The sequence below is a fragment of the Psittacula echo genome (assembly GCF_963264785.1).
Source record: "Psittacula echo genome assembly, chromosome: 5".
Lineage (NCBI taxonomy): Eukaryota > Metazoa > Chordata > Aves > Psittaciformes > Psittacidae > Psittacula > Psittacula echo.
Window position 1 is genome coordinate 73091059 of NC_137739.1, and position 14967 is coordinate 73106025.

General features: G+C 46.4%; 1 protein-coding gene across 1 annotated transcript in view; it reads right to left on the reverse strand.

Moving 5' to 3' along the window:
* PAPLN (papilin, proteoglycan like sulfated glycoprotein) overlaps positions 1–14967 on the reverse strand; it is a gene marked incomplete at both ends in the record, with an annotated part of 39660 nt that overhangs the window by 10232 nt on the left and 14461 nt on the right. Inside the window, 13 exons of the mRNA XM_080618255.1 lie at positions 515–632; positions 755–1043; positions 1571–1657; positions 2248–2404; positions 3710–3886; positions 5711–5918; positions 7932–7997; positions 9315–9441; positions 10509–10632; positions 11246–11418; positions 12593–12673; positions 13724–13847; positions 14188–14318. Coding sequence (XP_080474381.1) covers positions 515–632; positions 755–1043; positions 1571–1657; positions 2248–2404; positions 3710–3886; positions 5711–5918; positions 7932–7997; positions 9315–9441; positions 10509–10632; positions 11246–11418; positions 12593–12673; positions 13724–13847; positions 14188–14318 — 1862 coding nt within the window. The remainder of the gene's footprint in view (positions 1–514; positions 633–754; positions 1044–1570; positions 1658–2247; positions 2405–3709; positions 3887–5710; positions 5919–7931; positions 7998–9314; positions 9442–10508; positions 10633–11245; positions 11419–12592; positions 12674–13723; positions 13848–14187; positions 14319–14967) is intronic.

The window sequence follows — 14967 nt, forward strand, 5'->3', positions numbered from 1 at the left end:
GCCATGGAGCCAGGGCTGCACTTCTCTGCAAGACAGACCTAACCAGACCAGCTGCAGGCCAGGTTTTTTTAGCTGGCACCACCAAGCACCCCAGCTGTAAGAGGAATCACCTCTCTGACTATTTTGCCCTCAATTAATCTGCAGAGTTGACAAAAGCAATTAATAGTGGCCATGTTTTTCCCTTTTCTTCCTCCTAGAAACTGGATGGCAAGATTCTGTCCAACAGAAATTTGATTGCTCAGGATTGTTCAATCAGTCCTACACAGGATGGTCATCTACTTCTCAGACATCTCCCAACCTCCCATTCTGTCCCCTGCTTACAGACAATCACAGGTGGATGCCTCAGACTGCACAAGGGCAAAGTTGGACAAAGGGCTTCATGCCATGCATGAAGTACTGGTTCTCTACTGGCAGAGATGAAGCACAGCAGAAACCCACAATGTGAGCCACTGGAGTAAAATCTGAATCTTCATCTCTCATGGACTCCTAAGACACAAACAGTTTTTGTACTTACTGTTGGAGTGGGCGCAGTAGGCTGATTTCTGCTCGCTTGAACATCATGGTAATATTGTGGGCATCCCATGTTGTTAGGACCCTGGGCAGCCGATACTCCATCAGGACAGCATCCATACCTACGGGAGAAGGCAGAAGGGCTGCAGCAATACCTGACTTGCCCAGTTCAAGTAAAGGCAAAATTTCAGCAAGCCCCAGGGAAGGCAATGCCTCCCTGCTCAGGCATATATATTCCAGTTACCTGTTTTGGTGACAGGTGCTGAAGGGGCAACCTCTCCCCAAAGGGCCTGAGGCTGGAGTGTGCCCATCTGGACAGCAGCCATGTGGGCTCTGATGACAGTACTGAGAGCCAGTCCCTGCAGTGAGGCCCTGAGAGAAGCTGAGCTGATGGGAACCCAAGGAGTGTGACTGGGATTCCCAGCGAACAGGCAACAAGTTGATGCCACGGTCCTTGGTGGATGGGATGTGGTGATTTCCAGAAGTACCATGGATCATGGAGCTCCCAGGGAGCATCCTTTCATCACCAGGATCTGGGGAGAGAACTCCTTACAGCATACAGGTGAGCATAAAAATCCAGTCAGTTTTCCTCAGCTCTGCTCTTTTTTACTTGCCCAAGGCTACAGGGCAGGCTTTTCTGCATCCGAATGTACCTGAATGTGCCTTCTGCCTGTTCCTCCCCCTTCCCCCAGTCTTTGCTCACTGCACTGACCATTCTTTCTGCTGTCCCATGAGAAACCACCTGCCACATTACTGTGGTGCCATCACATCATCCTTTCTTATTCCTATGGTCTGCTTTGGGCAGCATTTCTCTCAGCCAGCACTGGAGTCATGGTGCCAGAACCTGGCATCTATATATACTGTACAGAGTCTTCTGTATGGTCAGATTCAAATACTGCTCACTATTTGTGTAAAAGAATCTACACTTTGTCCCTGGCTCCTTGAATTTCTAGAAGTCCATGAAAAGAATAAATGAAGAAAAGCAGGAACCTTCCCCAACCACAGCCTATTTCAGGGTCCACCATCATCAAAAACCCAGACTAACAAAATTCTTCCAAACCTGTGGCAGGGCTGTTTGGGTTGTAACGTGTCAGCAAGGACTGGCGAGTGACATCGTATCCCATAGTGTCCTGCATACTGGGGACCTCTGCAAAGAGAGAAGTACACAAAATGAGTGTAGTTAGTCCAGCCATATGTTCTAATAATTGCAAATGCATTCAGGAATCAACAGGAGACTAAAGTTGATGAAAATGTTTCTTTCTTCTGGAACAGCTGCTGAGCAGCAATTGGATTCAATTGGATTGTCAGGACATTGACCTGCAATGGGCAGGCAGACAAATGTCTGCATTTCCGCTCTGGCATGAAGGCTGGACACAGACGGCAAGCAAAATCTTCTAAGCAGTTGTGCCCTTTATAGCTGCTCCACAGAGGGAGGAGACCTGGATATAGCTTTTAGTTACTGAGCCTGCCCAGGTTGCCATCCTTCATGACTGGGGTAAGTGTGCAGCACACACTGGGACAGAGCCATCAGAGAATACTGAATTCAAAATGGACACACATGAATGTTGTCTTACATACATTTCAACAGCACAGGTACTGGGACTCTGGTTATGTGCACAAAACATAAATGCCCAGGCAGGCAAGAAGCTGAGAACATGAGTTGGCGCAGAGCTGGGAATTTCTACTCCTAAACAAAAGCATCTTAGGAAAAGCGAGGTGTGCAGCAGTACCACTCACGCTGTGGCAGGTAGCAGGGCTGCATGTTGCAGCTACCCAGGGTGGCTGGTTTCTGCGGCTGGATGGCTTTGCATGTCTCAGGACTGTAGAATTTGGAGTCGCCGTCAGCACAGATCACTTGGCGCGTTCGGATACCTGAATTGCAGCTCTTGGAACACTTGGGCACAGAGACAAGACAGGTGAGCAGGCAGTAGAGGCTGAATGCAGAAACCCCACAGATCAGAAGAGTGGAACAGCTGCATGATTGGCTGCAGGCTGAGCACAGCATCCTCCACCAACACACAGCAAACAGTATTTCAGCTGGATTCATCTGAACAATTAGAAAACCATCCTTTAAACCATTTTACCAAATGTTGCACCCAGCCCTGAAGCATTAGGCTCTGAGCTGTGCTCAGCCTGTAACATCTGGATGAGCTGCTGCTACACACAATGGTGTGGCAGTAAGCTGGAGTGAATTGCTTCAGCCTGGCCTGAAGGCATCTGAATACTATGGGGATCCGCCAGCTGTGAGAAGGTCAGTTTTGAGCTATGGTTTCAAGAACAACAGTTTACTATGGGAAAGCAAACTGCTGGCTTTCTTGTAAGGAGCTACCTAGAGTTCCTTTCACTGAAAGCTGTAGATGAAGAGGGAGAAATGAGCAGCACCTCAGGGAATGGAAGAGGATAAGGTGTCTGTGTAAGCCAACTGTTGGTGGCAAGCTCTACAAACACTGGGAGAGTATTTCTCTCTCTTATTCAGATGCAGATAGGAGCCCTTCTGATATCAGAAAGCCAGGGCCCGAGAAAGATCAGATTAAGGCATGCAAGTTCTTTAGCTATTATTAAAACTTGGCCCATATCTCATGGGCCAAGAGATGTAACGTGTCTTAACTCAGAGCAAGCTGAGTCTGGCTAGCACAGAAGGGGAAAAGCGTGTTTGGAAGTCACCTGATGCATTTGATCTACCCCTATCTCCTTCCTGCAGCACTTTTCCTAAGTTGAACACAGTCTGGCTTCCTCCACAAAGACAAGAGTAATCCAGCTGAAGCACAATTTACCTGAACTATTACAAAAATGTACCTTAAGCCATATCACCGTGCGCAATGACCGGTCCCTGAAGCCCGGTCATAGTTACGCAAAGAGCTGTTCTGCTATTCACAGCAATGGAGTGAAGAACTGGGAATCAGCAGCAAGGGTGGATTATTGTTTCAGCTTATTGGCTGCATTTTGCCACTGTCACTGAAACTATAATCCCCCCCATCAGAAGGGTTTATTTTTGTAGCAGCTGCACACAAAGCAGGCGGCAGATTAACTGGAGCATTACTAGTGCCAGTTACAACGCAAATGTGAGCCGAGGGACTGGTAAGGAAGCAGTACATGCTCTCAGCCTCAACCAGTGTGCAGACTGCACGGATCAAAGCCTGTTTGCAAGGAAACAGCAATACAATCAGTTATTTCTGAACCGTGGAAGTGTGATGCTCACCAGACCCCAGTCTCCAACGTGCCAACCAATTTCTTGGATGCAGTTCTCCTTAAGGCAGGGCTGGGTGGCCGACGGCTTTGGCTCCATTAGGCAAGCAAAGTCCTGAGCCTGAGAGCCCTGCTGTGTTCTGCAGGTGACAGTCCGGGTCTGGACCCCTTCCCCACAGCTAGCTGAGCACTGCAGAAAGGGGCCAAACAATTACAAGGAAGCACCTGGTTTCCACTTGCACTTCCAGGCTGTGCTCTCTAACACTAGGGCAGAGCGCCATTCTGAGGCTGCCTGAAACAATCAACCATCATTAAAATCATCTTCAGGATGGGAGTTAGCAGAGTAGTTGTTTATGCTATAGAACAGACAATAAGGCATGGTAGATAGGGTCTGGGAGATCTGGAGCTCACTGGATGATTTTGGCCTAGTCATATCATTTATTTTGATCTGTACCAGAGAAGCCATGGAGAATGATTTTGGAAAAAAGAAAGTGTCAATACTGCAGAATACATCAAAAAGAATAAAAGGCAGGAAATACCTGGAACCTCATGTTATTTACTTTTGGTTACAATCAGATCAAGGTAAAGAATTAAAAGGAAGATGTAAAGATTAGGTTCTTCTTTGCTCACGTCTTCTGCCTGAAGACCCTGTGCTCCATTTTTATGGTGTGTAGCTGTGACACAACTTCTGTACTAGCAAGTGGCTTGTGACATTTTCAATGCCCTCTTAAATTCACAGTGATGTTTCTTGGAATCCAGCCTACTTTTCCATGAATTACCAAGGTCTTTTACAGACAGCATTAACTTGGGGACAGTCCGAATTACTTTAGATGAGCTTCCCAGCTGAGCTCCAGCCACTCATTTACTAGAGTGACCTTTTATCTCTGAAAGTATATGAAACAGTTGCTTTTGAGAACCCTGGCATGAATAACTTAGAGATCAGTTTGTAAGAACAGGACACATGGTGCCTTCCCTGAACAGCACCCTTACTACAAAACCAGGAAGTCATCTCAGGATTCACACTTCACATCCCACAATGGAGGGAAGGTAAAAAAAGAATTTACAGTCTATGTGTGTGTGTATATATATATATATGAGTCTATGATATACAGCCTGTATCATGCCTCAAAGTTGCATTTTATTCTGCTGCACCATTCAAAGTACCACCACAAGATCATTAAGTCAAATGTTGCAAGCATGCATATCCTTCAAAGAAGAAAATTCTCTTGTGCTTTAGGGATTGGGTAGAGACTACCTTTACTTTCTAAGCCTTTGGAACATAAGATGCCTCCTAAATGCCTGCCTGGCAGCACTGAGCACTCACAGTTTGAACAGTTTCCTCTCCTGGAGATATAAACTCACAAAAGGCATCAAAAATGGACCACACAGCTGTGTTTGGAAAAGCCCTGCATGGACACACAGTAGACAGCAGGTCACCAGAGTTTCAAGAGTATCTTGCTTACCAACTGTTGTGATTGCAGTACTGCTGCCCAGGGCTAGTAACGCTGAGGCTGCAACATGCATGGAAATAAACAGCACAGACAGTAGCCATGAGCTTTTGTTTTGTGGAGGAGGGAGTTTATTGCACATCATCAGCTGCTGGACAGCAGCTCTCATGCCTGCCCTCTGCCTTCACCAGGCCTGTCTCAGAAACTCAGCCAGTGCCATGTCTGGTGGATCTGGTAAAAACACAGGACTGGGGAAAGGACTGGCAGACCAGAGAAGAGAGAACATACAATAAAAGGACCAGAGGTGCAGGGGCATGCACAGTTTTGAGGAACACGTATGTGTTTATAGGAGGACATAGCTGCTAGCCAGCTGGAAAAGCCTATTAGAGGACTGCAGGGACAAGTCCTGTACCCCTGCACACCACTTATCCAGGGACACACACTTTTTACAGTCCTAGAAAAGGAGCCTGGCTCTTTATGCCCAAGCTTTGGCAGGTCTTCCAAGGTGCCAAGGGCAGTTACTTACACACACACACACACACACACACACACACACACAAACTCACCTCTGACCAGGGCCCCGTGCTCCAGGTCGCACATTGCCTCATGTTGCAGGGCTGACTGCCGCGAGGCTGCTGTGCGAAGGCCATGCACTCAGCGTTATCCACCACCCCTTGGGAGCTCTGACCGTCAAATGCCACACAGTAAACAGAGCGAGTCTGGGTGCCCCCACCACAGGTAGCCGAGCAGGGTCCCCACTCCCCTGTTTTCCACCTGCAGGTCACAGAATCAAGCAAAACAAAAATGTAAGCCCAGCTAAACCCCTCAGAAACACAGGGGAGATCAGTGCCATGTTCCTGTTGTAATCAGACAGGGAAAAATTCCCTTTGCAGAACAGAGTCAGAGGCGAGTTCCCATTTGACCGAGTGCTACCCAGCTTAATTGGCAATGCAAAGCCTGAGTCCCGATTCAGAGACAAATCCCCAGTACAAAACACTTGTTTCTTTGGAAGTGCAGAGCTCTCCCAGAGGGGGAAGATTTTTCTCCCTGGCTTTTGGTATCCTGATGCCTGCAAAAAAATTGTGCCTGGAATGGAACATCAAAGAAAAAGAAAGAAAACACAGAAAACAATCCAGATCAGCTAAAAGAAAAGCAACACACACCAGGCTAACCCCCCGTTACGCTCCTGCCACTATCAGAAACAGTAAAATCAAGCCAAGGCCTCACTCTGCCTGCAAGCCATGCCAGACACTCTCAGAAGCGCTTGTGAACTTTCCCCTGACAGCCTGTAGAAAGCTGGTTTATTCCTCCCATCAGCCAAATTCTCTAGCAGCAGCACACACAAAAACTCCCAAAACATTATAGATTTTATCCTGTGTTTGGTTGCTGGAGCTGCCACAGAAATGATACACCCTTGCTAATGGAAGGAGGGATGTCCACAAAATCTGTTTGGATGCTAAAATCCCTGCCCTTGTCCATTTCCATGTCTCAGTGCTGCCTAGGTAGCTGAGAGCACACCTTACATGGCCTGGATTCGGGAACATTTTGTTTAACTCCAGTTCCAGCTTGCTGTGCAGTCAAAAAGCACTGGTGGCAGAGGAGGAGCATCATGGTGATGTGCTTGTCAGCTGTGATCTCCCCTTGCAGCTGGGTGAGCCCCAGCCGTGGAGTGAAGGCAGTTCATGTTTTCTCCCTGAGCTTTCCAGCTGCTTCCCTGGTCTGCCCTCACCACTCGTCCAATGAGTTTCACCCAGCCAATTCACATTCATCCGCTGCCAGAAACTCCACAGCAGACTCAGCCATGTTCATCTTCTTAAGATACACTTCTTTCTTGCTAAAGATGCAAATAGCAGCCCAGAAACGAATGGCCTTTGCTATAAAATAAGATGTTCCCATTGGAAAGGGAACAGCTACAGCAAGTAGATGCCACTTAGAGCAGTGTGGTTTCAGGGCTCAAAACAAATGCTTTGATCAAGATTTTTCAGAAACTCCAGAGGGAATAAACTCCCCCTCCCAAATGGAATTCTACCTCTTGTAAAGTGAATGTACCCTTTTAGAAACTAACCAGGAACATTCATCTACAGCTTCTTCCAATTTCTTTTCTTGACATTTGTTTCATTTCCTTTGTAAGACAAGGTCAGCTGTAAGGCTGGGACCCTCGTCAGATGGCAAATAATTGCAAGTCCTGCATGATTTAGTGTCTTACTGGGGGATAACTGCTGTCTTTTGATCTTTTTTACTTATCATATCTCATTGTACATAAGTATTGAATCTGTCACGTCCTTGTACTCATCACAGTTTATGGGGACTTTCCTGCTTGCTATAGGGCCCATGCCAAAGAAACAAGAGCTTTTTAGAAACCCTGAAGTCTTTGCTATGGCATGCTGGCCAATGTTTCCATTGCCCAGTCCATCATGCTCTCTGCTCCTTTCTGTTCTTATATTTATCTTGATAACTCAAAAATTAACACCTCTTCACCTCTTTACCTTGATTCCAGAAATAAACCTCAACCCAACAGTTATCAGGATAAGCATCCAAAAGCTATGAAGAAACTGTCCCCTTCTGAGTCCCACAAGAATCAAGTTACCAGCAGCACGCACAAACACCTAAGCAAGGCTGCCATTCAGCACCCTCCACCGTCATTTTCATTGCCAAGAATCCAAAGCAAAGCACCACCCACTGCTACCACCAGTGCCAAAGAGGAAAGCCATCTTTGCCGGGCAGCTAGGTGGAGAGCAGAAGACAGTGGCTGCCTTCTTGTGCTCCCTGTAATCTCCTTCTTGTTACCTCTTCATCTGAGAGCTCCGTGCTCCGCTGTGACTCCAGGCTTGCGGCAGATAGATGTAAGAAGTCCTTTATACACAGAACAAAGGATTTAAAGAATTTAAAGCAAGTACCTACAGGCTGCCATGTATTCAGAAATGCCCACAGGTTTCCAAGTGCCCCCTCACCCACAACAGTACTCACAGACTTCCACTGCACCCACCAGATACAGCTGATCACAGCTCTGGATGCCCATGTGAGAGGCAAGTGAAGCCTCTATATAGCAAGTAAAGCTATATCAGCAAGGGTGGAAAAGGCTGGGTAAAGGGGTTTGAAAATGCTGGTGAATGAAAAGATTCTAGGATTCATCCCTTTCTTAGAGCAAAGACACTGAAATGCAGAAATTATATAAAATGACACCAGCCCCGACCTCCTACTGTTTTTCTAGGCTCCAGTTGAAGAGAACTGTCCTGGGTTCAGCAGTAGCAGTCAATTTTCTCTTTCTTAGTAGCTGGTGCAGTGCTGTGTTTTTGACTTTCACCCTGGGAACAGCGCTGATAACACCGATGTTTTTAGTCGTTGCTAAGTAACGCTCACTCTGACCAAGGACTTTGTGAGTCTCATGCTCTGCCAGGGAGGAGGGGAAGCCGGGAGGAAGCAGAGACAGGACACCTGACCCAAACTAGCCAAAGGGGTATTCTATACCACAGCACATCATGCCCAGAATATAAACTGGGGGCAGTTACCCAGAAGGGCTAGATCACTGCTCAGGTTGGGCTGGGTATCGATTGGCGGGTGGTGAGCGATTGTATTCTCTTCCCTTGTTATGTCCCTTATCATCATTATTATTGGTGGCAGCAGTAGTGATTTGTGTTATACCTTATTTACTGGACTGTTCTTATCTCAACCCGTGGGAGTTACATTCTTCCGATTCTCTTCCCCATCCCTCTGTGAGCAGGGGGAGGAAGAAAGTGGGGAGCGAGCAAGCAGCTGCGTGGTTCTTGAGTTGCCGGCTGGGCTTAAACCACAACAAGAACAAAACCCAGAGAATCTCTTTCTTATCTCCTACATGAGCTAGAAGACTGTCCTCCACAATCCTACTCTGGAAAGCAAATTTAACTGGTCCATAAAATGAACATAGGATGTATTAAGCCCTTTCCTTGTGCACAGAGAAAGAAAGTGTTCAGTGCTCATCACAGTGTTATCATCAGCAGCCTTGTCTTGGGCTTTCTCTGATTCTATGATATTTTCTATGATTCTATGATTCTCTAAGAAGTGAAACAGCTCCCTAGAGAGAAGCCCACTGGAGGCCAGGAGAAGTGGAGAAGTGAGAGGGTTATTCTATTTCTTGGTTCCAAAAGCACCTCAGGAAGAAGTCAGAGTCCAGAAGAAGAAAGAAAATCTTACCGTTTTGTCTGGGGACAAGTCTGATGGCCACATGTCCGGTTATTGTCTGGTTGTGGTTTATTCCTGCACATATAGTCTGGATAAATTTCATTGTCTATGGTACAAAACACCAAGCGGGATTGGAAACCTAAAGGAGAAGCAAAAGAGTACCTTGATCAACACAGGCCACCCAAAAGCAGGTTTGCAATGTGCTGGTGTGGCAAGACAAGTTTCTCAAGTAGTGCAGAATCCACACCTGCTCCAGCGAGCCTGGAAAGACAGTCCCATGCAGATCTTGGTTTGTCACTATATGTACAAATGATGCTTCCCCAGCTCCTTCCAGGAGTCCTCTGGAAGGACAAGAGAGCCAGAATAGTTCTGCATAGCTGAGGAGCATTTTCCTGTTGTTTTATGGATTTATACTCACAAAGGAAGCATCCTATCCAGGATTTCAACAAGAAACCCTGCATGATGTGTGCAGTATATAGCAGCAGAGCTGGGAGTCTCCTGTTAGACTCAGGTCAGTCTTATGAAGACTGGATACAGGAGAAAAACTTGCAACTGTCCATGCTTCCTACAGGATAAGAGTGCCCAGGCAAAGACAATATCAGCACCTACAGCCACAATATGGCAAAAACTGTTGAAACGGCCATTAGCATGTAAGACCAGAAGAGGCTGATAGGAACTCTATTTACGAGTCAGCTGGAGAGATTTGTTGGTTTTCTGGGTTTTTTTGTTTTGGTGTTTTGGTTCTGGTTTGGGGTTGGTTTGTTGTTTTGTTTGCTTGTTTGGTTGGTTTTTTGTGGGTTTTGTGGGGTTTTTTTTCTTTTTTAGGTTAAAATCCATAACTTTATTAATGGAAAAGGTGATGATGTGATTCAGTTATGTAGGCCAGGCCAGTTTGGAGGGGACATCTTAAGCAGTTGAAAAAGCCTGAGAAGGACATAAAGAACTGAAGAAAAATGAACCAAACCAAAACAGACCCTAGTAACAAGTCTATGGATTAGGGCAATGAAAATAAGATAGGACAAGGCAAGAGAGGCAGTACTGTTGTGACTCCATGTGTGACCTTCCCTTGACCAAATCTTATTTGCCACCTGCAGATACCTGTGCTGTCTGCCAGCAGGAGACAGACTGCTGGGATGCAGCTGCAGAGGGCAGCACACTGTCTTCAGTGTGGCAGCCAGCCCCAGAGACCTGATCCTGTCCCATTACCTCCTCCGCATTCAGAGCTGCACTCACTCCAGGAACCGTAGCTCCAGCTGTAGCCCGAGGCCTGTTCTTGCACAGGCAGGTAGTACTCATACTGTACCCCTGGGTTTGGCTCCTGGCTGATGAGCTGCAAGAACATGCTAGAAAGTCAGGGAAATAACAGCAACAGCACTTTCCCCTTCACAGCATTTCTCACACATGCCTGAGGGGTCAAGCTGACCTGCACCCCTCCCACTCCAGAAGCACTTATTCTCTATGCTGTATTTAATCCTCCCCTTCTAGGATACTTTAGAGAGCATTATTTTTCAGAGAAGGGTGCATTCCATCCTCTCAGCATCAGGAGATCCAGCTGTGCCTGTAACAGTGAGTGTCCTTACCTGGCCTAAAGAACATAACAAGCAGTGCCCTAGAGCCCGTCCCTGCCCCAGTACCATTTGGTGCTAACTCACTTCCGTTGAGGTCAGAACCCAAGGGAATAAGCAGGAAGACACCAATAAGCTTTGCCCTTCTTCTTTCTGGGCAACAGAACCAGTGCAAAAAATACTGCTGTTTCTGTAAGAAGACCACCTTGGTCTATATCTTGGGGGCCTACAGCTCTGTAAGATGCCTGGGGGCTCCATCACTTCTCCAGTCTCCAGTCCTATGTGGTCCCCACCAATGCACTCCCCCACTGCACAAAGAAAGGGCTGCTGTGAAACCAGAGAGCAAGAGTATCAGGGGGGGCAAGCACAGCTGCTTACCTCAATGATGAGAGGTTCTGTGGTGGGACCCTGTGCATGGAGGAGCTCTGGGGCCAGGTCACCCTCTGAGCCACGGTCATAGTGCATAACCGTGCTAGCTACCTGCAGAGCTCGGCTGAAGTCGATTGTCCAGTGCCCATTCAGGTAATACTCCCCTCTCACGTTCTTGACAGCTGCACAAGCCCATGTGCCAGAGAAGAAAAGGCAGCGAATTAACATCTATGATCCCTCCAGGGAGGTTGTGAATGCTCCATCCTTGGCAGTGTTCAAGGCCAGGTTGGATGAGGCCTTGGGTGACATGGTTTAGTGTGGGGTGTCCCTGCCCATAGCAGAGGGGTCGGAACTAGATGATCTCAAAGTCCTTTCCAACCCTAACTATTCTATGATTCTATAACCTGCAACTTGGCTCCAGGTGCCATGAGACAGAGCCTGCTCTAGACTTCCAGGGTACTGGCAATCCAGAGCTCTCAGCTCTGCCATTTGAACTCCAGCTCCTTCACACCAGTACTGCAATCCTTTAAGAGTGGTGACCATCTAATGTGGCAGCATCTACCAACACAGTAAAAGTTCACACATCAAAAGAGGATAATAAGAACTCCACAGGGATGCTCTTGTTTCCACTCAACTCTGTGTCACAGGTGTAGCAATAAGGTGACCATCATCCTGCAACCATGCATCCCCTGTAAGGGTCTTGTGGCAGAAGCTGCTCCACACTCAGACAGTGGTTCTTGCCAGCTTTACTGCAGACCAAACACTTTTTTTTGCTGCACAGCCAAATGTCTCCCGTACATTCCAGCCCTGTCTCTGGTTTCCTTGTGCCTCAATAGTAATTGAGGCACAGCCTATGTCATCCTCTGTCCTGTTTACTGTTAAGATGTGGGATTCATACCACACTGCCTCGACACCTCTATCCTGTTCATCAGATATTCTGTTCAGAAAATAAAGCCTTTGGTGCTGCATCAAGTTTTGTACAAAGGCGAATATTGCCAGCCAGATTTGTCCAAAGCACTGGGCAATGGAAGAGTCAGAAAGCAGAACAGTATTTGCTTTCTTCACTGGAATTTTCTCAGCCCTGCCCAGAAAGCTAGGTGAGGACATTTCTACCTTCTTTTTGCACTCTGCAGCATGACCAGAATTTGAGACTCTACAGAGAAATACCCAAAACATATCTATGGGGAAAAGAAGCCCATCCCAAACTTATGTGTGGCAGCAGTTCTTAGGATTTACAACCACCAAGCATAGAGTAGAACTCATTGTCAAATTTTGCTATATCAGCTAAACTCCTTATTTTAACGCAATGGCTGGAATCCAAATGGGCTGAAACACAAGTTCTAATATCAATCTTACCAAGGAAGTTCCTGCTGGGCTTAACCTCCTTAATTCGGATGCTTGTGGCTCCCACAGGGATTATGAAGATTTGATTGTAACCTGAAAAGGACCAGAAGGGCATTATTCAGTATCATAGAATCATAGAATAGTTAGGGTTGGAAATGACCTTATGATCATCTCGTTCCAACCCCCCTGCCATGGGCAGGGACACCCCACACTAAACCATGCCACCCAAGGCCTCATCCAACCTGGCCTTGAACACTGCCAGGGATGGAGCATTCACAACCTCCCTGGGCAACCCATTCCAGTGCCTCACCACCCTAACAGTAAAGAATTTCTTCCTTATATCCAATCTAAACTTCCCTTGTTTAAGTTTTAACCCGTTACACCTTGTCCTGTCACTACAGTATCTGTGGATGCCACACAGTCACTCTTCCGTGCCAAAGATGCTCACTGTTTCATTGATGCCTGAACAACTGAATGAGTTTTATGATGGTGGCTTGAAGCTTTTCAATGGTGGCTTGAAGCTTTTCAGCTGTCTCTTTATCAGCATTCTATTTGCTTCACCCTACAGTATCCACAGGTCAGCCCATGTGTAAAAAGTTCTAATTACACCTCAGAAAAGTAAGTGCAGGGGTCAGTGCAAAGTCCATTTTTCAGATTTTATAATCTCTGGACTTTCAGCCAGCATCATATTGGAGCTCAAACACAAAGAGATCTGACCACAACTGTAGTTATCTTGACATTTTTCAAAATTGGCCAGATGCAGAAGATGCAGTCCCTTTTCTAGCCTTGAGCTAATCCTGGTGGTGCTATCAAGACTGGAGAGGGAGGCAGCCTTATGAAGGCAGTATATAGCTATGTTGATATGGCACCTGCTGAAGACTGACCAGGGAAAGACACCAGCAGCATGGCAAGTGCTTCAATCTGTATGGAGGCTAAGGAAGTGATTCCCAGGATAAGGCCATCAGTACATACTCTGATGCTAAAGCAGCTAAAGAGCTACATGCTATACAGACATTTCAAATGAACACCTAAGCCTGTCTACAACAATCCTGTGATCAGGTGTGCTCATCAGCCTTTGTAGCAGTTGCCTTTAGGTTTACCTCTCTCCTTGTCACCTGCCCAAACCACCTAGAGCATCTGTACCTTTGGGGAGGCTGGGCACATCAAAAGTGCCCTTCACACCATAGCAAGTGCTGCCATCTCCTCCACACTGAAGGCACTTGTCCTCCTTCTTGGCAGATTCCAGCATGTTATCACAGCCAACAGCCTGCAGAGCACAGAATCATTGACATGAATAAACAGCAATGACAGAGGAAAGAAAAAATGGCCAAATGCTGGACTGATCTAATGAGAAAGCCTGAATCTAGGGAGTCTGGGAAGTCAGGATAAGGCAAGGAAGGAGTTGTCAGAGAAAGGGCAAGTTTAGCAGCATCTACTTCACATTCAGAGACAGATAGATGAATGCTGTCCACATGCTCCTCACAATCTTGGTAATGGAATGATTCTCCTTTTCTGATGCTATTACTAAAGATCAAGTAGAAGAAAGGGAAGCAACAGAAAGACTGACAGACCCAATGGTAAAGGAAGGAAACAACGATATGACTAACCTGGCAAACTCCTTCTACACAAATATCCCGCTTGCCAGGTTCACAGGTAGTCCCATCTACCACTGCTTCTTTGTGCCTGTAGTAGAAGTTTTCTCCCTTGGGGATACAGTTTAACTCACACTTATTAGGCGCTAGTAGGAGAGAAGAAAACAAACCTTATGTAGCATGGCTAACACGTCAGGAGCTTGGTTTTAGATCACAGGAGCAGAAACATAACTCATATTAAGTGGCAGATTTTGAATAAATTTCTGGGTCACAGACTGCTGCGGCTGGAAAAATGCCCTGGTAGAGCCCCAATGTATAGAGGTCCCCTTGACTGGCCAGTGGTGGAGGGAGGATGCTGGGCCAGGTGGATATTCTGTTATATTCCTTAGCAGGACTGTTCTTAAGCTCTTTTAAAGCACAATGCTTTCAAAAATGACAACATGTGCTGCTACAGAACACAAGGGAGCTGTTATCTTTACAGCCAACAAACAAAATCCATCTCAAAATCCCTCGTGATTTCTTAAACAACTATGAATAACAACATATCAAAGCTCAGAAAGAGGACCTCTGGTTCCTACACCTGTTTTCTGAGCTGATTCCTCAAGAAAGCATGGGCCAATAGAAAGAGATGTCATATTTCCTGAAGCACTCATTAACTATATGCATTTGATTCTCCTGTGCCATGCCAATATTCTTTCCCAATATTGAAAAATATAGCACAGCTTCTGCTTCTCTGATACTTTAGAACTTATCTGCTACCAGTTACAGATTTCTTAAGTTTCTGAAAGAATGGCT